General features: G+C 37.6%; 1 protein-coding gene across 1 annotated transcript; it reads left to right on the top strand.

The window, feature by feature from the left end:
* Nucleotides 1–25: 25 nt before the first annotated feature.
* On the top strand, nt 26–16210 carry smek1 (SMEK homolog 1, suppressor of mek1 (Dictyostelium)). The gene is made up of 15 exons (XM_051874707.1): nt 26–1090; nt 1180–1235; nt 2805–2903; nt 3020–3637; nt 10950–11027; nt 11121–11237; nt 11483–11599; nt 11677–11808; nt 11905–12007; nt 12170–12328; nt 13680–13849; nt 13957–14099; nt 14485–14675; nt 14808–15019; nt 15111–16210. The coding sequence occupies exons 1-15, from the start codon at nt 949–951 to the stop codon at nt 15228–15230; spliced, it is 2457 nt and encodes an 818-aa protein (XP_051730667.1). The 5' UTR covers nt 26–948; the 3' UTR covers nt 15231–16210.
* Nucleotides 16211–24201: the final 7991 nt, after the last annotated feature.

Below are 24201 nucleotides of genomic sequence, written 5' to 3'. Positions count from 1 at the left end.
GCACTGTGTCTTTAAACTGTGGCGGCGGCCCTGCGCCTGCAGCACAGGAAACCCCGTAGCGACTTTCTGAGGGGACCCAAGATGGCCGAATCTTCACAGTGGGGCTAATAATTACTTTTCGTCAAGTCGCTGCTATTTCATGGTGCTCGACGGTCGCGCTGGCCATTCGCCATCCCGGAAAACGTAACGAGCGAGTGTATTCGATTAGTTGCATTGGGGAATGTTTATCTCCGTGTGAAGAGACTGGCTGGTCCATCCGCGGCCCTTAGCCAGAATATGGCGGAATACTTGGAGAAAATATAGCTTAGCTTATTATGAACGCGCCGCTTTATACACGACTCTTCCCGCGTTTTCACCGACCGCGCGCGAGTATAATGATCAAATAGCGTTATCGGTACGTCTTTGGAGTTCATTCGCTCATGTTTCAAACGTTTATGTTTTAAAATGACTCGCGCGAGGAGATAGCCTGCTAGCTGAGGCGCTAGCTACGCTAACCCCGTTTGACTGAATTAGTCGCAGCGTTAGCTTAGCCTAGCTAGCTTAAAGTAAGGGGCACGGAGAAAAATAAACACATTCTGGATTCGTGCTCTGGCTGCATGTTTTTAAACTAATCTCTCACCGTTTCACCCCCTTTTAGAAACGGAAGTGCTTTTTTCGTTGTTCCGTTTATAAAGAATTCAAAATATTGAGTATGTTGTGGAGAGTCTCGGCTGCACACAGCAGCTAGCTGACCATCGCTAGACTGGTCAGAATAATCTTTCTGGACAGCATAAGTTTACTGTTATAGACCCCACAACAACATACTGCATCAGCGTCGAGACCGCTTGCCAGTGAATGCCATACATTTCAGCTTGAAGTTGACCGCAGATTCTGTTGCCTCTTGCAAGGCAAGGACATTGAGATTTATTGAATCAAAGGCAAAAGCCTATTTGAGAGTTACTTGCAAGGATGACTGACACTCGTAGACGAGTAAAAGTGTACACTCTGAATGAGGACCGCCAGTGGGATGATCGGGGGACGGGACATGTGTCATCCGCCTACGTGGAGAGACTGAAAGGCATGTCTCTCTTGGTGCGCGCCGAAAGTGATGGTAGGTTTCAAAACACTATAAAAAAATGTAACTTACATGGTCACTTTTCATTGACATTGCAATTAAGATGTGCCCGTTCTTTAAAACAGGATCACTGCTGCTGGAGTCAAAAATAAACCCTAACACCGCCTATCAGAAACAGCAGGTGCGTTTAAAATGACATGATCTTATTGACAACTCATCAGTGTTTTTGTGAACATAATTCATAATTATGTGCTTTAAATGTATTGGGTAAAACTAGTCAAGTATACATCTGTCTTATAAAAATGCAAGACAGCACAGGTGAATGGGATAAAAATTAACTAATAAATATCACCAAGCATACTTCCCCAGTTGAGGATTCACAGTACAATAACCCTGTTAAACCTGACATATTAAATAATAGTCAGAAACATTTTCAGAACAGAAATATAGTTTATTGAAACATTAGACATTTTTTTTTTTTAAGTTTGCTTATGTTTTTTGTATATCATATTTGATCCATCAGGCTTTTATGGCTCATATAAAATACAAAGCTCACACCCAAGAAGGAAAAAAAATCAATTTTATTCAGAGGTCCAAAGTGAGCAATTTGTCATTTTTATGATGTTATTTATTTGAAGATGTTATTTATATGGCCAGAAAGAAGATGAGATTGTGATAGCTTGTAAAGCAATGAGATTTGTTAAGGCAGACTACTAACGTAAAATGCAATAATAGTTCTTAGTATGAAATTAAATTTAATATGTAGATTTTAACATGATTTTTCTGAAAAATGATGTATAGATAAAGTAAATCTAAGTTGCTTTAGTCTAGTAAATGTTAATCTTAAAATATTACTAATAATATAAAAGTTGTTATGTTTACTTTATGAAAATCATTAAAGACTTCACAGCGAAAAGACACTTGTACTATGGAGGTTTTTTAAATTATTTTAAATAGCCTTTTACTTGCTAAAAAGTATGAACTATCAGTCAGAGGGCCGAAAGCATGTAGAAGATTGTGTACATAATTTTTTTTTCAAAGTTTTGATCATGTTGATAATTTAGAGGCCTTAGAAATTCATGTATCAAATATGATATGGCATTATAGGGTTACGATAATTGCTTTGTATTACAAGTATTCTGAAATGTTGTGAGTAAATATGTTTAATTAGATAATTCTTCATACACGTACTAATTTGCATAAATTTCCAGAATAGAAATCTGAATAAAGCCTTTGGATAAAGCCTGGTTCAAATTTTTTTGGATCTTTTTTTATCATTCCATACATTTTTTTTTTTTAAAGTTGTTTTTATGAATAAAATATTATATAATTCAGGCAAATTATATATATATATAATATATATAAAGCCCTTTGTATTACTTCAGAATGTAGAACTGTAAAGTCTGGTCTATGTAAGTGATTACTGAAGTGGAGATTTCTGGCTCAGCGCTTAAACTCATTTTGAGAAAATAGCCTTTAAACATACGTATTGTAATTGAAATCTACAGACACAAATCGATAAAGTGTAACAAAATAAATACTTAAAAATATACTTTGGATGTTTTCTATCTACTAGTCTGAAAGAAGACATTTTATGGAAACAAAATAGCCCAAAATTGACCAGTGCAATTTAGCCTGTAGTGTGCCTTAAACTATAGATCCCTGTGTTAGTACTTGTAGAATAACACTTCCATGTGTCATAACCTGTTCTTTGGGCATCTGTTGATGGTATTTGCATTTTTCTTTGAAGGACACATTAATAGTCTGGTCTGAGGCTGAAAACTATGACCTGGCCCTCAGCTTTCAGGAAAAGGCTGGTTGTGATGAGATCTGGGAGAAAATATGTCAGGTGATTATGCTCATCACATTGATCATGATGTACATTAATAATATTTTCTCTAGGTTTCTCTAAGTTCTGCATGTTGGTGTAGTGCTCTATTCTGAAAGCCTTTTTTGTGTTTACAGGTCCAGGGAAAGGACCCCTCGGTAGACATCACCCAGGAGCTGATAGATGAGTCTGAAGAGGAGCGCTTTGATGACATGTCTTCTCCTGGCCTTGAACTTCCACCATGTGAGCTCTCCCGGCTAGAGGAGGTGGCCGAGCTGGTGGCCTCATCCTTACCGTCTCCGTTACGGCGGGAAAAACTGGCCCTGGCGCTAGAGAACGAGGGCTACATCCGCAAGCTGCTGGAGCTGTTTCGCGTGTGCGAGGACTTGGAGAACCGAGAAGGCTTGCATCACCTCTACGACATCATCAAAGGCATTTTCCTCCTCAACCGCACGGCGCTCTTCGAAGTTATGTTCTCCGAAGAATGCATCATGGATGTGATCGGTTGTCTGGAGTTCGATCCGTCGCTACCCCAACCACGGAGGCATCGAGAGTTCCTGACCACCACGGCACGGTTTAAAGAGGTCATTCCCATTTCAGACCCGGAGCTTCGGCAGAAGATTCACCAGACGTACCGGGTGCAGTATATTCAGGACATGGTGCTGCCCACCCCCTCTGTCTTTGAAGAAAACATGCTGTCCACGCTGCACTCCTTCATCTTCTTCAACAAAGTGGAGATTGTTGGCATGCTGCAGGTGGGTTTTCCTACTCAGCCGTGTGTATGTGATCAGTAGTGAACTTTGTACCATTAGTGGTTGAGTTAACTGTACCGAGTAGGGCTGGGTATTGATACAACTTTCACAATTCGATTTCAATTTACAAGCTTTTGATTCTGATTCAGTTTGATTCGATATTGATTATTTTGGATATATATCAGATACAGAACATGGCAAATTGTCTCGAGGAAAAAAAAAATAATGCTGAAAAAAAAATAATGCTGTAAACTATACATGGGACAGTTGGTATACAGTTGGTACTACAATATTGAAGGTTAAAATTAACTTATTTATATACAAACACTTAAATTACACTCAAGGATGTTCTTTTTTTTTAATAAATAGTTATAATACTAACTTTAGAATTACATAATCATATTTCTACTCCAATTCGTTTTTTGAAATATAAACATTTACATCATGGCTGTCATAACTGATTTATTCAAACATGCATTAAATATTGAAGAACATTTAAAATTATAATGAATATGTAATATAGTGCTTAGATTTATCAGAATGCTACTCTTTACAGTTAATTTTTGACTAATGAGTTTATGGTCACTGAATGTGGTTTTTCTGAGGTAAATGTGATGTTACGTTAGGGCTGGGCGATATGGCCAAAAAGTCATATCTCGGTATTTTTTGGCTAAATGGCGATATACGGTATATATCGCAGTATTTTCTACATTTTTCTATTTGGATTTAGAAAAAAAAAAAATCTGTATTTACTCTTTAAAAATCTTAATTTAACATCCTGCCTAATGTTGTCCTACAAACAGTGTTTATATTGAAAGCTATTAATACAAATTAATACAATAGTGAATGTAACTATGTAGTCCGGCACACTAATAGGCCTACAGTATGTACAAAAAAGAGAAAGTTACTTTATATTCTAACATTGTAACATTACAATCTAAAAATAAAAATGATGCTTTTTAAAGCAGAAGTTAAATTCACTAGACTAAAAATTAAAATAAAAACAAAAGCACAGACTAATTAGCTAGTATATTTATATATTATAGCCCAGGGGTTCTCAACCTTTTGCAAGCTGGGCCCCCCCAAAGCTGGTTCATTGCAGTTGGGGCCCTGCATTTTCTGCATTTTTCGCATCCGTGGCAAATATTTTGAGGGGTGTTTTTGACAATTGAGAGCCACCAAATGACGAATATGAAAAAACGAATACGACAGTTTTGGACTCAGGGTGCAAGGACCTTAAACTTTTGAGGCTTGTGCAGCTTCTCGAGGAGAAATCAAACAAATGAGCGCCGTTTTCTAAAGTCTATGAGCGCAGCACACACAAATAAACTAAATTGACATACTGCAGTTAAATTTCAAAATGTGGTGTTTTTCTTTATAACATTTGAATACATTTCAGCAACATACATCACACGACTTGACGACCAAGAGAGCTGACAATTGACCATCACTTAATTTACCATCACCTCGCGATTGAAAATGTGACACTGATATGACAGTTCAACAAACAAGTTAATAATATTAAGTCACTTACATTTTAGGCGAAATAATGACTGTTTTGGTCTATTTTAGCAGCGAAAATAGATCCGATGAATCCAAACAAAGATCACAACATAGCGCTTCTCTCAGCAACACTCAATCGTGTTTTGAATGATTCAGTGTTTTGAACAAATCGTTTGAGTCAAAGATTCAATGACCCATTCACAAACATCTGTCTCATTCTTGATGAATCGGCCGTTTGAACGAATCGTGAATGAACGACTCAGTGACTCGCTTAATAAAACCGCTTATCACCTGCATTTGCGCTCACTATCGACAAACCAATCAAATTTGTTCAAAACTTTTTTTTTTAAATCAGTCCAAACACATTTTAATTTTATTCAGGAGTTATGTATATACAAAACTATAACTTTTTATGACAGTAGTTTAGTGCTAAAAAAATTTGCAAATTTTTTTTTTCAGGTTTTTTTTCCCTCCCATCCTGTAGCCTACTCGCGCCCCACCAGTTGAGAACCACTGTTATAGCCTATATAAAATATATGTATATATGTGTGTATATATATATATAGTTACTGCTGTAATAAAAATACACTTACTTGTAGGTTTAAAATTCTACATATGGCACATCTATTGTTCAACAACAAACATTTTATCAAAATGTATATTTTAGTCAGAATTATGGTGATCCCATTCTATTGAGCTCCATCTGTTTGGCGCGAATGCACGTGGCGGCGCTCTTTTACGGAAGTCTATGAAGTTTAGAGGAGAATGAGATTCATTAGCAGAAGGTTTTTCCACTCCTGACAGCAAAATGGAAAATATTTGTATGACTTTCTAACATTTACAGATGGAGAATATACCTGTGAAATGTAAGTTATGCGCTCAGGAAAACAACACATCACAAAAGCATTAAACAGCGCAAAAATCTGTCAGCACATGAATCTGTCAGAGCATCTGACGGGGCAAGCCGCTTTAAACGATAGGCCTACGTGTTAACTATATGTTAATCTTACGAGTTATTTTTAAAGCCCTTAATATTAAGCGTGTCTCATGTTTAAGCCAAATTGTATTATGCATTTCCCCCGCAGCAGCACTCTACGACGTCCACCGCTGTTTTTCAGATGCGCTCGTATAAAACTACTGTATATCGCCTCATTCCGTATTGTAGATTAAAAATATATCGGTATATCGTACAAACTTGAAACTATATTTTATTGAAGTCTTTCCGTGGTTGAAACACTGATTAAGCGATTACACGTGACATGTGGATTTCGGTAAGTTGTACTGTATCTTTTAACATACCTTCAGATGTTCATTCATGTTTATTTTGCACTGTAACTGGTACTAAAGCGGAGGAGATGATCGTTTACGTGTGTTGTGCTGCCACTTCTCTTGAACTGAGCTGCGCTACAGCTATCTGTCACGCCACATTAAACAGCAAAAACAGTATTTATTTTTTGAATTTCATAATAAAGTGGACATCATTTGTAATCTGAGACTTTGTTTCATATCAAAAGTAACAAAGCACAAAGATTATTGCAATCTATTGGATGGGAGGTGCACTCCAATGTTTCATTCATTCATCAACTGAAAACAGGATAGACTAATCGATTCTTGGGATTTAAGAACCGATATTGGTTCGTGAAAATGAGAATCGATTAAAATCGAGAAATCTATTTTTTTTTTTTTTTAAAGCCAGCCTTAGTACTGAGTGAAACAAACTATAGATTAAACTGTATTCTTCTAGCGTCGCACAAGTAACGTACATTGTCAGGCTCGGTATGTGTCATTGTGGCTTCTCACTACAATTTTCAGAGCAGCAACTTCCGTCTCAAATACATTGCATCCTCAGCAGAAAACCTTGCTTGCAGAGGCTGCAGTGAATAAGTTTACATGCTTGTGCTGCTGCTACTAATATTTCCTTGTTTACATTGCCTGAGAACATCACATTGCTCTTGATGAGACGCCCGTGGTGGGTTGTAATGTGGTTCTTTCCTGTAAAGGTCATCATATATACAGTATGTTTTCCACATCAAGAGGTCTACAGATGTAGATAACAGATTTAAGGATAACTGCGCTAACTGTTTTTTCAGATGCATGTAATCATATTTAGTAGAAAATTGATTGTGGTCAGTGTAATTCATTTATTGATGTTTTTTTTGAATGATGCTACCAGTTCACCTGGGACGAGTCAAAACATCTTAAATATATATTTCATTTCAGTTAGATTTTACTGCAGTTGTAGCTAAATTGATTTAAAATATACTTTATGAAAATGGTTTGATATACGTGCTTCTCACCTAAGCCTTACAGTGGAATTGTTTGATACTGGGATCGGAGTTAGGGGAGGGGGCTCGTTTCCATGGGAACAGCACCATCATGTTCTTTAGAGCCACATCATGTGATGTCACAAATGCTTGGCAGGCGTGCTGGATGATAATTTTCTCCAACCTCCAGCCAGCTTCAGTACAGTATGTTTGTGTCGTCTATCGTTGCAGATAAGGGTGCATATTATATGGCACACTATTGTTTTAATATTACCATAATACTACCTGAATGTAATCTAGCAGATGTTAAATAAACTGGCCATAGATGCTAAAAGCCATTTCTTATGATTGTTTGAGCAATTAGATGTACTTTCCCATGACCGTGTGATCACAATGTTTTCGTTCACTTGCCTTGTTCCTCTTTTTTTGAGGTGTTATCTTTTATCTGCATGACAAGGTAATACAGTAAAATACACTATCAGTCACATGTTTAACCTTGTTGTGGACGTTCGTTGATCAAATATGTCACAAGTCACCCTCATTTAGCTAGAGCTCAAGTAAGATTACAAAACGGATTTGAGCCTCTTTGTGATTTACAGCTTTATATTGAGCTCAGATGTCATTAGGATAATGTATATAGACAATTGTAAATTAACATTTATCAAGAACCAGGTTTAATGTGGCAATTCTGGTTAAACAGAAGTATTTATGGTTGTAATTCACACAATACGGAAGGAAAGGGATTAAGTATCAGAAAATGGATTGTGATGATTTTGTAGTGCTGGTCGGTTTGACCAAAAATCTGTATCACGTTTTTTTTTTTTTTTTTTTTAAGATTCTGGCAGTTTCACGGTATATCACGACCTTTATTTTGGCATATTTTACTGTCAGGAGTACAGGGAATATATTATATAAACATTGTAAGGACAAATAAAAATTTATTAAATTTAATCAAATCAGTTCATAAAGCTAACAGTTTAGTTTAAAATGTAATCAAATTAATTTATTTAATTTAATAATAAGAAGGCTACATTTTTACTGTGCAATTTCTGTAATTTCAGTGAAGACCTTTGAGTTTGTGTGTTTTAATAAACGGTGTTATCTCTATTAATCGAAGTACACTCGAATTAAACGGTGTAATGTTCATAAAGTGACTCTAAGAGCAGCTCTGCAGATGAAGTTAATGTGTTCATGTATAGTGAGTGAGACAGCAGACACTGAAATTGTCATTATGTGCATCAGTATGTGTAGTAGTAGATAAATGCTCACGCTCATTAATACAGACTTCAGATTTCAATAGCAGTCTTTTTTAGCTTTAATATTCATAGACACTATTCCGCATCGATATCTGATTCATTGTACAGCGCTACTTTTGATTTATTCATCCAAAAATTGCCAAATTTTGTGACGTTCTGCTTTATACAGTAAGTTCCATTTGTGACTGGATTCTGTGATTTCATCTGTTTTCTCTGCATCATGGAAATCATATGGCTCTGCATGGTATTTGCAGTATTAAAGAGAGTTAGTTTTGTGAGTTATTTATTGTTGTTATAAAGTTGTTTCCATTAGTATAAGAAGGGTATGCAGTTAATAGAAGTCCGCTCTCTATACACTACATAGCGCTTCATGGCCATTAAATAGATACAGCAGCTGTTTCAGCTACGCACCGGTATGGCAGTTTTTGAAAAATAACAGTGATACAGCTTAATATGATTATTAAACTTTAAAAGGAGATTATTTAATTAAGGAAATAACACTGAAAAGCGCATGACGGAACAAGCGAAGGAGACACGCTGAATGAAAATGCACATTTACTGTCTGACAGCAGATGGTGCTAATGTAACAGCAGAAATGTAAATAGTGAAATATAGCTAATGCATGTTGTACCAAAGTCTATTCCCTTGAGATATTTTTTTATGTCTAATTTTATTGGCGCTTACTCGGTTAAATTATATTTCTTTTTTACAAAGTTGAGTTGTTTGAGGAAAATTGAGTTGGCATTACTAAACGTTGGAGTTTTCCCCCTCTTTTCCACCTCGTTTTTAAGTCACTGAATACCTGAATAAATTAGAAACCAATATAAACTCTCATATATTAAACAGAACATTTATTAACAAAAGGAATAAGACAGCTTGGAGGCATGGCATACGGCATGCTGATCTGTGCTGCGACTCTGTGGCTCTAGCTGAATTGAGTAGATGCATTCAGTTTTTAATTGTAGTGTCTGGGGGGATTTTTGGTGGTGTAAACAATTTATTCTAAAGCAATATTTTCATCAGTGTTTTATTTGCTTAAATCTGCGCATTTTTGATATTTGCCCCAGGGTGTTATTTACCTTTTATAAAGACCTTTTTTTTTTTTTTTTTTTACCTTATTAAATGTATGCATCTTTCTTGTCAAATTCTTACATTTGATCAATAAATTCATTTATAATAAGACACTATAGGGCTGTTACCAAAATTAACTTGCAAAATTACAACTGCAATAATTAATGTTTTAAATACATTTTTAAATATACAAATAAGAAATGTTGGAAAAAATGCAATGAAACTTTTAAACATGAAACTAAACCGCCTGTAGGTGGCGGCAAGTCACTTAATGAGTGAATCAAGTCATTCAACCGAATCGTTCAAAACGTGCAAATCGTTCAGTAACAAAACACCGCTGAGTGTTGCTTTGAGAATGTGCAGTAGTTCTGCTGTGATCTTCATTTGGAACTATTTATGTTGGTGAAATAGAACAAAAACAGGCAATATTGTGTCTAAAATATAAGCAACTTAATATTAACTACTTGTTTATTAAACTATAAAATCAATGTTACATTTGCAATCGTGATAATATTCGGCAAAATGTCTCCCTTGGTCATATTAATTAACTATATCATGTTATAAATAAAAAGCTTAAACATTTAGAATTTTTACCTCAGTATGTTCCTTCTGTGAATTTCTTCATTTGTTTTGATTTCTCTTAAAGTCTCACAAAGAGACAGGTAGCACGAGCCTCTACAGCGCGACCTTGTTACCAGAAATACACTATCCATTATCAATCGCTGTTTACACAATGTAATAAAATCAGTGTTTCAGTGCCTCCCTTGTTATTTTTTGTCACTGAAGTTTTAATCAGATTACCTGTCCAGTCGTGCAAGAAATTCTCTTTCACTTGCCCCTTCAAAAAATCCAGTTGTCCCAGACAAGTGTAAATGTCGAGCCCTGCAGATGTTTTGTCCTGCAAGTCTAATCCCTTAAGACATAACTGACTGGGTATACATTAATTTCGCGTCATGAAAAAAGAAAAATCTTCTCTGATCACACGTGAGAATTTGAAAGCAGTTGTCTGTCAGTAAGTGAGTTTTGTGTATTGAATATATATATAGGCCTACAGTATTCCATACTGCATTCTGAAATTTTCTGAATTTTTGGAGAGAATTGCGATGCATTGGAGAATTAAATTTTTTTTTTCTTCTTCTCCTATATATATATATATATATATATATATATATATGTATATATGTGTTTATGTAATAACCAGAGTTCTTTTTTTCTTTTCAGGACGATGAGAAATTTTTGACTGAGCTCTTTGCACAGCTAACTGATGAAGCCACAGATGACGACAAGCGGCATGAACTGGTATGATAGCAGCATTACTAATGGATTACTAATGGATACCTCCTCCTCAACATAATGGATACATACAAAACTCATATTGTGTGTCACATCCAGGTAAATTTCCTGAAGGAGTTTTGTGCATTTTCGCAAACGTTACAACCACAGAACAGAGATGCATTCTTCAAAACGCTTTCCAACATGGGAATCCTGCCAGCGCTGGAAGTTATTCTTGTAAGATATCCTTGCTATTTCAAAGAACAGATTTATTGTCAGGTGTCAGTTTGGTGGTTTCTTTTTTCCTTTTGTAATTTTAACATCTTTACTAACGAGTAAATGACCTTTCATATTGTATCAAGACCTTGTGCATCTGAAACGGTCTCTTGACTAGCTTGAACTTTCCTATCAATGAAAACCGTAACCTTAGCTTGCTCTTGCTTCTCTGCTGTATTTACCAACGTGTGTGTACTTTGTTAAAGGGCATGGATGATGTGCAGGTGCGTGGAGCAGCCACTGATATCTTCTCCTACCTGGTGGAGTACAACCCCTCCATGGTGCGAGAGTTTGTTATGCAGGAGTCTCAACAGAATGATGATGTAAGTCAGACATGCCCACTGACCCGTGTGATTATTCTATCTACCTGTCGTCCTCACTACTTGTCTCTATTTTACAGGACATTCTGTTGATAAATCTGATCATTGAGCATATGATCTGTGACACGGATCCAGAGTTGGGTGGAGCTGTACAGTTAATGGGGTTGCTCAGGACGCTAGTGGACCCAGAGAACATGCTGGCAACTGCTAATGTGAGACTTGTATTAATATAAACGTAGTGCAATGTATCAAATTTGTCAGAATTTAGAAAAACATTCTCCTTTAATTTCATTAACTGTTCCCTGCAGAAAACAGAGAAGACTGAGTTCTTGAGTTTCTTCTATAAGCACTGCATGCATGTGCTCTCAGCTCCACTTCTTGCCAACACCACAGAAGAAAAACCCAGCAAAGGTAATAATGAAGGTTTTATGTGCATATGCATGCATACTTGTAGGATGCATGCAGACTGGATGCGTAGGCAGCCTTTTTGAATCATTCCTCAATTGAAATTTGCATACCTATTTAAAGACGTAACATCTGCAGACTTCTCACTCTGTGTGTTTGTCTTGTCAGATGATTTCCAGACGTGTCAGCTGCTGGCTCTGATCGTAGAGCTGCTCACTTTCTGTGTGGAGCATCACACGTATCACATAAAGAACTACATCATCAACAAAGACATCCTCCGCAGAGTACTGGTGCTCACTGCTTCGCAACATGCTTTCTTAGCTTTATGTGAGTATATGTGCGCACTCACGTTTAACATTCATAATCTAATATTTCAGTTAAGAACAATGTTTTTTTTTATTTTATTTTTTTTTATATATAATAGTTTAAAGGTGACATAACACACAGAGTTTCTGTCAATCTCATGGTAATCTTGAGTACCTATAGAGTAGTATTGTATCCTTCATATCTCCGAAGAGTCTTTAGTTTGATCAGATTTATAAAAGACAGATGCAGCTGTACCGCTTCTTTCCTATAACAGTCAAGCTCCTGGAGGCGTGCTGTGAGCGGAGCTAAAGAGTCACAAGCAAAACATCATTGCATTATCCCTGGATAACTTTTGATTCACTATACGTTTGTGTTTACATTATATACACTTAACGTGCCTATTGCCAATAAAACAGACATTTAATGCAGTTTTGCTTACCACCTGCGGTTCCGACTCATGACCGGAAAAACCAACTGCATCCACTGTTTCCTTAACGCCGAGTTCTTTGAGAAGCTGAACAAGGTTATCTTTCCCTTACAACCAAAAACACACTTCTTTGGTGACATTGTTGATTTTGTGGTCTTAAAACAAGATAACAAATCTTTCTTGAGCAAGTCCAGTACAGCGCTGCCGACGGCTTCCATAACCTGAATGAAGCACGTTGATGGGCGTGCTCTTGCTCTCGCTCTGGTTAATGTGTGCGAGCGCTCTTTCGGGAGAAGTGCCCATACAGGGAATTTCGTCCTTTGACGTCATACAGGGCCATGGTCGAAAAAACGTTCTGAAAAATTATACGAACCCTGAAGGAGTGTATTTGGCACAGAAATACTCCATCATACATCCAACTTGTTTTTTTAAACTTTGGCCATGTTTAGCATGAGAATCCAACTCTTTTAACAGTGTAAATAAGTCAGAATGCATGAAATAGCATTAGACATCCCCTTTAAGTTAGTCAATGATAATAAAAATGTCATAACTCGATCTGCCGGTGAAACGATTACGATCACTGATTCGATTAACTTAGTGGGATGTGATACTGAAAGTATGAACATTTTTTGAAAGACTAAACTAGACTCTAAAAGATGAGCAGTACTAGACAAATTACATGGGGCATAATTAGTCACGCCACTCATCATGGGAAGATTCAAACTGCATAATCAATAACACCAATAACTCTGATGCTGATCCATTTCTACAATGAAAGGCTCTGATGATAGTGATTACTGTTACATTATTACAACACATGCTGGGCCAGCAGCATTAACAAGCACTAATTATACCAAGCACTCAATGCTACCCCACTGAGAGACATCAGATATAACCTGGCTGTTAAATCTCTCTGTACTTTTCTCAATCATTTCTCTTGTTCAGGTGCTTTGCGTTTCATGAGGAAAATCATTGGCCTGAAGGACGAGTTTTATAACAGATACATTATGAGGAACTTCCTGTTTGAGCCAGTGGTCAAAGCTTTCCTCAACAATGGATCAAGATACAACCTCATCAACTCAGCCATTATAGAGATGTTTGAGTATGTCAGAGTGGTGAGTACATTTATCCAAACATCACATCTCTTGATGCTCCTGAACATAACGTTAGTCTGATATATTGTTTATTTTGTTTAAAATTGCTGTTTTGTGTGTGTGTGTAGGAGGATGTGAAGTCCCTGACAGCTCATATCATAGAGAACTACTGGAAAGCCCTGGAGGACGTAGACTATGTTCAGACGTTTAAGGGACTGAAGCTCCGATATGAACAACAGAGAGAAAGACAGGACAACCCTAAACTTGACAGGTCGGTGGTCATTTCAAACCATTGTCATATGGATCATCAGATTTAGTGGCCTGAAACAACTGATATGGAGAGAGATATTTTATTTATTTATTTATTTTTTTAAACTGTTTAAATCTGGTCTAGGGTGAAAAAGTTTATTTTTTTTCCCCCTCCTCCCCCGCCACTATATCCACGTGCTGAGGTTGACTGTAAATCCACATTTTAAAAAATGAATCAAAATTTGATCCTTGTCACCTTTTCACTCCTAACAAGTTGGCATTTCTGACTATTAAAATTCTTTTTTTTTTTTTTTTAATTGGAAATACTCATTCATTGCACATGTAGTAGTTAATTTCAAGTGGATGTACCTTTTAGTAAATGTTATTTGTATGTCTGCATGCTTCAGTATGCGGTCGATTCTGAGAAATCACCGTTTTCGCCGGGATGCGCGGACGCTGGAAGACGAGGAGGAGATGTGGTTTAACACAGATGAAGAAGACTTGGAGGACGGTGAAGCTGTGGTGCCGCCCTCAGATAAGATGAAGAGTGACGAGGACCTGATGGATCCCATCAGCAAGTTCATGGAGAGGAAGAAACGTACGTTACTGCTACATGATGTTGATGGCCAACTACTACGATTCCCTATCTGATTGCAAGATGATTTAATATAACTTGCATTGCTTGGTGCATTTTGGTTGATTACTTTTTTTTTTCTGCTTTTTCCCCAAGTGAAAGATTCAGAAGAGAAGGAGGTGTTGACAGGGAAGGCGAGCCTCTCAGGACGGCAGAGCCCCAGTTTTAAACTCTCCTTTTCCAGCTCTCCAAAGCCTAGTCTGTCCTCTCCTCCAACCGCATCCCTCCACCCCGGTTCACCTGGTTCTCCAAGCTCTCCCGGGACAGGAGCCCGGAGCTCCCCACCTACGGCAGCTGTCACCACCAAGGTAATTATACAGATTAAAAAACTGAAATGATGCCCCAAAATTTTATTTCTTAATACTTGCCGTTTTTGACGGCATCTTGCTTCCGTTCCAGGGAGGTCTAGTGGGGTTGGTGGACTATCCTGACGATGATGAAGAGGACGAGGACGAGGAAGATGCAGATAGTAAAGAAGAAAGTCCTCCGCTGTCCAAGAAGTCCAAGCTGAGCTCCTAAAGCACTCCCTCTTCAATCAGCACAGTCATGCTCAAAGGGAGCTTCATCCAGAGACTATTGCAGCGCTCAGCCTAGAACTCAAAACTGAAACTAAATGAATGAATACATAAATGAATGGATAAATGAACGAATGCAGCCCCCCGCAGGAGTCCATGGGGCACCATGTGAGGAACGGAGAAATGGAGAGCAAGAGAGGGAGAAGATTCGGTCACAGAGCGAAAAGGTGAATGTCTCCACGTGGAGTTTGTCCAAGTGCCAATCTGCAAGAGAGAGAGACTTGTGAAACGGACGGAGAGATCGAAGACGAGATAAAACTGTGGTCTGGACAAAGAATAATAAAGGATTTAATAAGAAATGAATTTCGACAAAGCTAAAAGTACTGGGGGGTAAAAATGACCTCGCACACAGTCAAGTCAGTCACTCACAGACACTCAAACTGTTGCCCCACAGAGCGTCCCAGGCTTGGACCAGGACACACTGCCCCCCCTCTCAGGGAAGGACCTCACATGACCCGAACTGGGCCAGCCAATCCACAACCACCACTCACCTTTGCTGACATCATCTCCATTTCTTTCTCTCCTTCCTCTAGCCCTTTTTCTGTTGCCATTTTTCCTCTTGATTCTTTTTTTTTTTTCCCTTTATTTTTTGAGTTTCTAGGGCCAGACGGGACACTAGGGAGCAAAGAAGTCTGGGTCGTCATTGTTTATGATGTCACCGTTGTTCTCGTGGCTCAGCGGAAGTTCTTCCTCTTTCAAAGCCAGCAGTTCCCTCCTTTTTCTTATTCTGTTGTTCTCCTCTCTCATTTTTTTAAATGACAAGAGACCTGCCTTTAAATGTTCAGGACGTTTTCAGCCGCACTTGAACAGGTTTTTAAAACCTCAGTGGGGGGAGATAGTTTTACCCTTTTTTTGCCCTTCAAAACTGCAGATTTTTTGGAAAATTTGTAAGCCCGTCTTGATTAAAGATTGAGTGGAACTCTAGATGTGATCGATTTTTGTCATATCTTCATTTTCTTTTCTTTTACATGAGTGTACTCTTAGTTGTTCAGTATATTTGGGACCATTAAAAGATCTTTGCTGTAGTAGATCTCTCACGGTTGTGCTGGTTCCCTGTATCATGTCAACTGTGCTGATATTTTGTCTTTTGAAATGGGATTTCGTCACTGAAATGATCCTCCTGTCTGCTCGTCTGAATACGTCAGTGGAAAGTCCTGCCTCTTCTGACTGAAGCTTTCTAAACCACCTGCACACAATTAAAGATAACAATTTTTATTTTCTGAAATATCATTTGTTTCCCTTTGTACTTGAAAACCCTCAAAATGGTGTAATCGTGCACTAGAGGGCGCACTTCACCTTCATTCACATGTTTATGTAAAAATAAGAGCCAAAAGCAGGAGCCAGAAAGTAACTTTTAGTGTATATACAGATACACTACCAGTCAAAAGTTTAAAAAAAAAAATAAAAAATGGCTAATTTATTTGATTACAAACACAATAAAAACAGTAGTATTGTGAAATATTACAATTTAAAAGTTCTGTTTTCTATTTTATTATATTTTATTTAAAATGTAATTTATTCTAGTGATGGCAAAGCTGAATTTTCAGCATCATTACTCCAGTCTTCAGTGTCACATGATCCTTCAGATGTGATTCTAATAGGCTGATTTGGTGCTAAATTATTAGTAATTGTTTTTATCAGTGTTGAAAACTTAATATTTTTGTGGAAACTGATATTTTTTTCCAGGATTCTTTAAATATAAAGTAAAAAAAAATAAAACTATTTATTTTAAATAGAAATCTTTTGTAACATTATTGTCTCTACTGTCACTTTTAATGAATTTAATGCATCCTTACAGAAAAAAAGTATTTAAAAATAATCTTTCTTTGAAAAGTTTTTAAATGGTAGTTTATCACATTTTCAACGTGTGCTCAAAATAAATAAATAAAAACATTACCAAATCAGAATGATTTCTGAAGGATCATGTGACACTGAAGACTGGAGTAATGATGCTAAAAAAAATCAGCTTTATCATCAGAGGAAATAATATTTCACAATATTACTGTTTATACTGTATTTTCGAGAAATGCATGCTCACCAACGCTGCTAAGAGACTTCTTTCAAAAATCTTCCAAACATTTGACTAGTGGTGTATTTTCTGAAAAGTTCACCATTTTATAAATTTACAAGAAAAATCAGGTCTATGGAATTTGGATGACAAGCTGTAAAAATTAAGATATTTACTTCACTAATTTAATTCTCATTTGCACAAATGAAAACAATTCTCAGCTTCAGTACAGATCAATCCTGGTCTGTTTTCTGTTTTAACAAGCAATACATTTGATACAGCCCTTCTCTATTTATGATTTTCACCATATGTTGTTCCACTTCATCTCTTCTCATCATTGCCTGAATGCAATATGTCTCATCTTTGGGGAGATTATGCTCTCATAAGCAACACACACCTGCCAATGTCCTGGCACTAACCTGCCTTTTAATTAGAAATTTAACCATGACAAATCAAGCCATACAAACGCTCCCAGAGTTCAGCTCATCCCCATCCGACGCCAGTCAAATCCAAGAGCTGCTGGCTGTTCCTCAAAGGAGACGCACCGTGCCAACATCACCGCACGGGCTGAAGTGTCTCCCTCTTCGTGTGTGGTGGTCTGTTCACATTAAAGCTGTGTTTTATTTATTTGTTGAGGATTATTGGTCCTTTCCATTGGCATGTGGCAGTGCCAGTGCGCATGGAGTCCGTTAGGATGCCAATGGAGAGTTTCTACAGATGTGCCCTTTGATGTGAAGCCACCAACAGCTACTGAGTGATTCAGATCAGGATCTTTAGAAATATCATTCAGCCTATCAAGAAAGGTCTGATGGTTTAACTGATTTGTTCTCAACTACCCCTGCTGGAAAACCAGCTTAGACCAGTATAGTGCTGTCTAGTAAAACCAGTATGTCTGAAATCTGGCTGACCTGGTTAATAATGTGCTCTTGTTGGTTACGACGTCTGAGTAAGCCAATTGTGTGCTAAATTCTATACTTGGATTCAGTGCATACTTTAAACTTTATGAAATGTACACCGCCGTGTAAAAGTTTGTGGGTCAATATTTTTTTTAGAGATTTTTAAGAAATTAACATTTTAATTCAGCAAGTAAGTATTAAAGTTCAAAAATAACAACACTGATTTCAACGTTGATAATAATAAGAGATGTATCTTGAGCACCAAATCAGCATATTCGAATCATGTGACACTGAAGAGTGGCTAATGTCTGCTAAAATTCATCTTTGACATAACAGAAATAAATTTCATTTTAAAATATATTAAAATAGAAAACGGTTATTTAAAATTGTAATAACATTTTGTACTATAAGTGTTTCACTTGATCATATAATTGCAGCCTTTGTGATTATGAGAGACTTCTTTCAAAACATTTTAAAAATCCTACCAACCCCCAACGTATTTGTAAAGGTTTTTTTTTATTTTTATTTTTTTTATAAATTAACCCCATATATATATATATACAATTATTTTAGAAGTGTTGTTTGTCTCGTCTTTTTTTCAATCACTGCAACACGAAAGAAATTGAGGTAATCTTTGCCTCAACCTACAATGCAATTCCAAATCTTTTTTTCCCCCTGCATTTATTGTAATTAGAGTGAAATATCACTCTTGCACTGTTCAACTGCATATTGCCCTGCTTTAAGTCACGTGCACTACCTCTAATCCACCAGTAGATGGCGGGCGATGCCCACATCACCTCTTCTCCAGGAGAAAGGCTTTTGTGACAGATTGTATAATCGTTTAGGGGCAGTAAAGTCTGCCGAACAGGAAATCCTCAGCGTCTCTCGTCGAGGTTGTCAAAACAGCCGCACAATGTGCACTTTCATGTGCACAACTGGACCCTGTCGCCCCTACCAACAATCGCTTGTGTTCGCTGCACAAAGTGGCCTCTGTGTCGGCCGGGCCGCCTCCTTATGGGCCGGCGGCCGCTGTGGAGGTGATCAGGGGGCATGTTCAGCATAGCGTGTCTGTTTGTGTGATTAATCACCGTGTAAAACTGCAGCGTATCCGTTTCGGTGGGAGCGAGAAGCCACGGGCGCCTCTCCGTTTATGCGTCATTGTGTCTAACGGTGCCCGGTAGCTGAGAGCAGAGGGCAAAAGTTTGAGCATATGGTTGAGATTAAGGCGCTAAAGAAACTGGCTGATTCACATGATTGGGATTTGTTTTATTTTGAGTTTGGCTGATTACTGAATAAACGACTTAAAAGTGATTGATCTTTGGGAATACTCACTAAAGCCTTTTGTTCAGTGTAGCATGATCATAAACATATATTCCAAATCCAAAGTGTTGGTTGCTTCCTATATGTGTTTACATCTGTTCAGTTTGGTTTTAGGCTGTTTGCATGCTGTCATCATGAACCTTGGTTGATTCTAAAGTTTAAATGATCATCTCTTTTAACATTTGGGAAATCATACTGCTTGGAATATCATATTGCCATACCATTTCTGCAGTAGGCTATGTATGTGGGCCTATACAGTGGAACAGAGCAAACTAAATGGATCGCTGTATCCCACAATGCAGTGCGCTAATGTTGTACTTCTGTTTTGCACCATTTTTTTTATTTTTCAACTTCTAATGATCATATAATGATTCCTCTCCCCCATCGCCTCATTGGATAGCAAAGTGTCTGCTGGTTGCCCACTTCAGAATCTCAGTGGACACGCGGGTATTGTTGTTTGCCTACTACTGTCTCGCAAATAGGCCTACTTCATATTCGGACATACTTTTGCCATACTGCTTACTGCTTTTTTGTTTCCAGTTTTGCAAATAACTAAGTTTGCAGTTTTGAGCTTCCAGTTTCATTGTCCCAAAGTCAGTGGGTATTGGTTAAATGGCTGAAATAAGGTCTGAGGCTGACACAAGCTCAAGATATTTTATACTTTATTCTACAACATCAGTTACACCAGTAATACCCCACTCATGATTTTTTACAGCTTTTACGTGTCTTGCTGGACTAAATTGGACTACAGAGGCTGTCTGGGACATTAAACGTCATCAAACAGCAAAACTCATACTTACTTTTACAGCCTCGTTGTGTTTATACTCCTGCTCTAGTAAACTATTCTAACTCAAACTTCTCAACTTGTAGATTTTAAATAAAAGTGGTGACGTTGAAGTCATGTGACCATGGTGTAAGTTCAGTTATATGCTGCGTTCATGCCATGTTGTAATTACCGTAGTCTCGAGATGACAACACGTGACGTTCTCTTTGGAACAGTTCACATCCTCAGAGTTCGGACTGGGAATTTATGCATTTCTATGACAACACTGTCAGCTTTCAGAAAATTCCCATCTTACAAGCTGCAATTACGACGAGGACGTGAACACTTTTTAGTGTGAAATTGAAATCTCGTAATTACGGTAATTACAAAATGGCATGGACACATCTATAGCCTAACTTTAGATTTTTAATTCTGGAAATTGTATTTAGGCCTTAATTGTATTATAATTGTGTTATTTTATGAAGATTATCTTGATAAAATAATGTGTAAGAATCATAAACTTGTTTTTGTCACAGAGTTTATTTTGTGCAATAATCCAAAAGCAAATGGTTGGCCTACAAAATTACAGCTGCGTCCAAAATCGCATACTCTTTGAGTACTTCTTTTTAATAAGTTTGTAACCGCTAAAAAAAGTTCTATGTAGTGTGAATGTCATCCGGATGTACTAATTTCCTCACGTTGTCACTGTCATGCTACCTATACTAGCGTCAGTTGCTTAGCTTCACTGCCATTCACAAATCCTCTCCTGTGGCCTCATGGGATAGTATAGTGTCTATTGGAAGTGCATTTCAGAATCTCGCCGGAAGAATGAGGTCATCTGGGAACTTTTTGCCTACTATTTTATGAATATGATGAATTCAGACATACTACTTGATTCACATAGGTCTTTTTCGCCTATACAGTAGGGAAGTATGTGATTTCGGATGCAGCCTACGTCATCCCTACAGCACTCTATTACCAGTGTGATGAATGATATGGTAATGTCTTTCTTGACGTATTGTTTGATCATTCAAGTTTACACATTTTTACCAAAAAAACCCCTTAAATTATAAAAAAAAAATGTTCCTAAAATATTGATTTCCAAGAAGATAACTGAATAAATCATACAGTTATATAAAATTACCCTACTGTTCTTCAGAATCAGGCCAATTTGAAGGTATTTCTGTCACATGGAAAACTCTGTTCTGAACTTTTTTTTTTTTGCATTGTGCTTAATAAATGATTTCATGAGTGATGTTTTCTTTAGTGACCAAGAGTGAACCCTGTGGCCTCAGCCTCACGAACCGCAGTCTTCTCCGGCTTGGCTTTGCATAGAGACTAAACGAACTCTGATTAGACAGAAAACAAATTTGAACAAGCTTTATTAAATTCACATATTGGTCTCTAGTGTGGGCTAAACCGTGTGGTCTACATAGTATAGCAGGACAATTTACCATGTTAAATTTACCCTATATAATGTTACATAAATGGACTAGTGGGTGTTTTCATTCTCAATCAATAAACACATTTGAGCAGGCATGAAGAGGGAATGGTTTTACCATGTGGAAACAGACACATATATATTTGGACCCTTGCCTGCAGTTCATGTTCAAGTATAAATATAACCTGTAGTTCTTGTTAGAGGTAAATATAACCTATACAGCTGTGGATTTGTGCTGTTCTTGGCAGCGCCATTGGATTTTTAATGTTAAAACATCACTATTAAACTTTTACAGACTTCGCTATTAATATATTTAAATTGGGGGTCTTTACAACTTCCTCATAGATCTGTATGGTGTACACCGTATGTTCAGCTGTTGGCATTCGTGACAGTCTGTGCAAATGTGTAAAGGGTCAAGACTGTTGCCGTCTCTCTCTAAGTTGCCTGGGCGAGAGATAAGAGAAGCATGTCAGTCTCTGCTGATGTTCAGCATCTCTCTTTCTCTCTCCATAGTCAATAGCCTGGGGGTCTCAGTTAGCCTGGGCACAAGATAAGAGAAGTGTGTCAAACTGTACTGCTGTTTAGCACTGTAATACTTCATTTCATGCTCTCTCTCTCTCACCACTTTAAACTATTTCAGGGTTGAAAGTGGGTGGATTATCTGGTGACAAGTCCCAGACCAGCGCTCTCTCATTAGCACATGTGGCGTGCCATCACATGGTACCTTTGAAATGCTTCTACATCTGAGGCCACTGTCAAACACCGGCATGTTAATGTCCCTCAACAGAGGTGTCAGAGCCCACGTGTTTGATTTATACTCACCGATGTGCACAAATTGCTGCTTCTTTTAGCTTAGAGCTCTGGGCATGGATGAAAAAAATGTGATTAAATTTAATTACTTGCATAAAATAAATGTGTTTTTTTTAAAGACTGGTATGTAATGTCATCAACATCTGTTTAAGAGCTATAAAATGTGTTTTTGCAGACCGCTGTGTGTGAAGCATGGATCTATTCTCTCTCTCTCCCTCTGTTAATTTTAAGAGCTCCTTTGAGTGCATCATAAAAACAACAGCATGAAAGACCAGTGTTGCTCTCAGTGCTCTCATATCTGTCTCATAATCCTTAACACACATGCGCGCACTCACACACACAATGATGCTTAAAACAGGCTGTTAACATTGCTTAGCAACCTGAGTCAGGTCTTCCACCATCATTGATTGCATTGGGAAATTTTAATTCAATTTATTAAATTATTTTTGCCACTTTTTATTGTATGCTGTAAAATGAGACACACACACAGGTTTGTTTTGCTATCTCAGTGAGGATATTCCATAGGCGTAATGGTTTTTATACTGTACAAACTGTACATTCTATCCCCCTACACTACCCCTACTCCTAAACCTATCCATCACAGAAAACATTCAGCATTTTTACATTTTTAATAAAACATTGTTTAGTATGTTTTTAAAGCTATTTTGAAACTATGCCTAGTTCTGTCATGAAACTCTAGATGGCGTAGGGTCCTTAACGCAAACTGATGATATTCTCAGCGTTAACGACGTGGCACAAGCTGATTGGTTCATGCCGCATTTGCAGCCAATGAGCTTGCTCCTCTGAAACTCTCCACCTTCCCCAGCTCCACCTGTATAGATCTGCTATGGGTAATTTTATATATGCTATTTGTGCAGCAGCAGTATGATGATATTTTGATTTTTTTGGTCCATAAAATGAAAGTCAGTGGGGTCTAGTGTTGTTTTGGACCTTATATTGACTTTATACTGAATATATAAAAAGTCTTTAAATGATCTTCTTTTGTGTTCCGCAGAGGAAAGAAAGTAATACAGGTTTGGAACATCATAATGGTGAGTAGATGATGACAGAATTTTTTTGGGCGAACTATCCTTTTAAAATGGAGTATGGTACAATGCACACTATTCTTTCTACCCTCTCTTTTGCATATGGGTTAAATCTAGATGACTTCTTTAAAAGTTCGGAAACACGGTTAATATGTGTCGATTTATGTGTTGAGGGAGAGAACAGAGTCATCTCTGTTAAAGTACATCAGGGGCGTTGAGATCTCTCTCCTGCTGTCCATAAAGCCTACCGCTCAGATTGTAAAATGGCCTTTCACGAGATGACACAGGAAGCACTCCCTAGCTGAGGCTCAGCCGTTCCCCACCGACCACAAATCACTGCGCACCATTCAGCTCCTCTGACAAACTCTCTCTGGGTCAGAACTGGTACAGTAACAGCTGGTTTTGAATTTAAAGGTGCAGTAATATATTCACAGATTTTATGGCTGGTTGAAGATCAGTGATTTGTTGAAATGTAATTGTCTACTGTCACCGCCGGTGGTCACAGGCTAACAGGTCAGTGCTGGTCTCAGAGGAAGAGCACTGCTGACAATCAAATCCATTGTGCAGGTCTGCTTCAGTTCATGTGTCTCACTCTGTCAGGACTTCACATGCTAATCAAAAACATGTTTAA

This window comes from Ctenopharyngodon idella, chromosome 20, assembly GCF_019924925.1.
Source record: "Ctenopharyngodon idella isolate HZGC_01 chromosome 20, HZGC01, whole genome shotgun sequence".
NCBI lineage: Eukaryota > Metazoa > Chordata > Actinopteri > Cypriniformes > Xenocyprididae > Ctenopharyngodon > Ctenopharyngodon idella.
The sequence above is the reverse complement of the archived record's forward strand: the minus strand, read 5'-3'. Positions and strand labels throughout refer to the sequence as shown.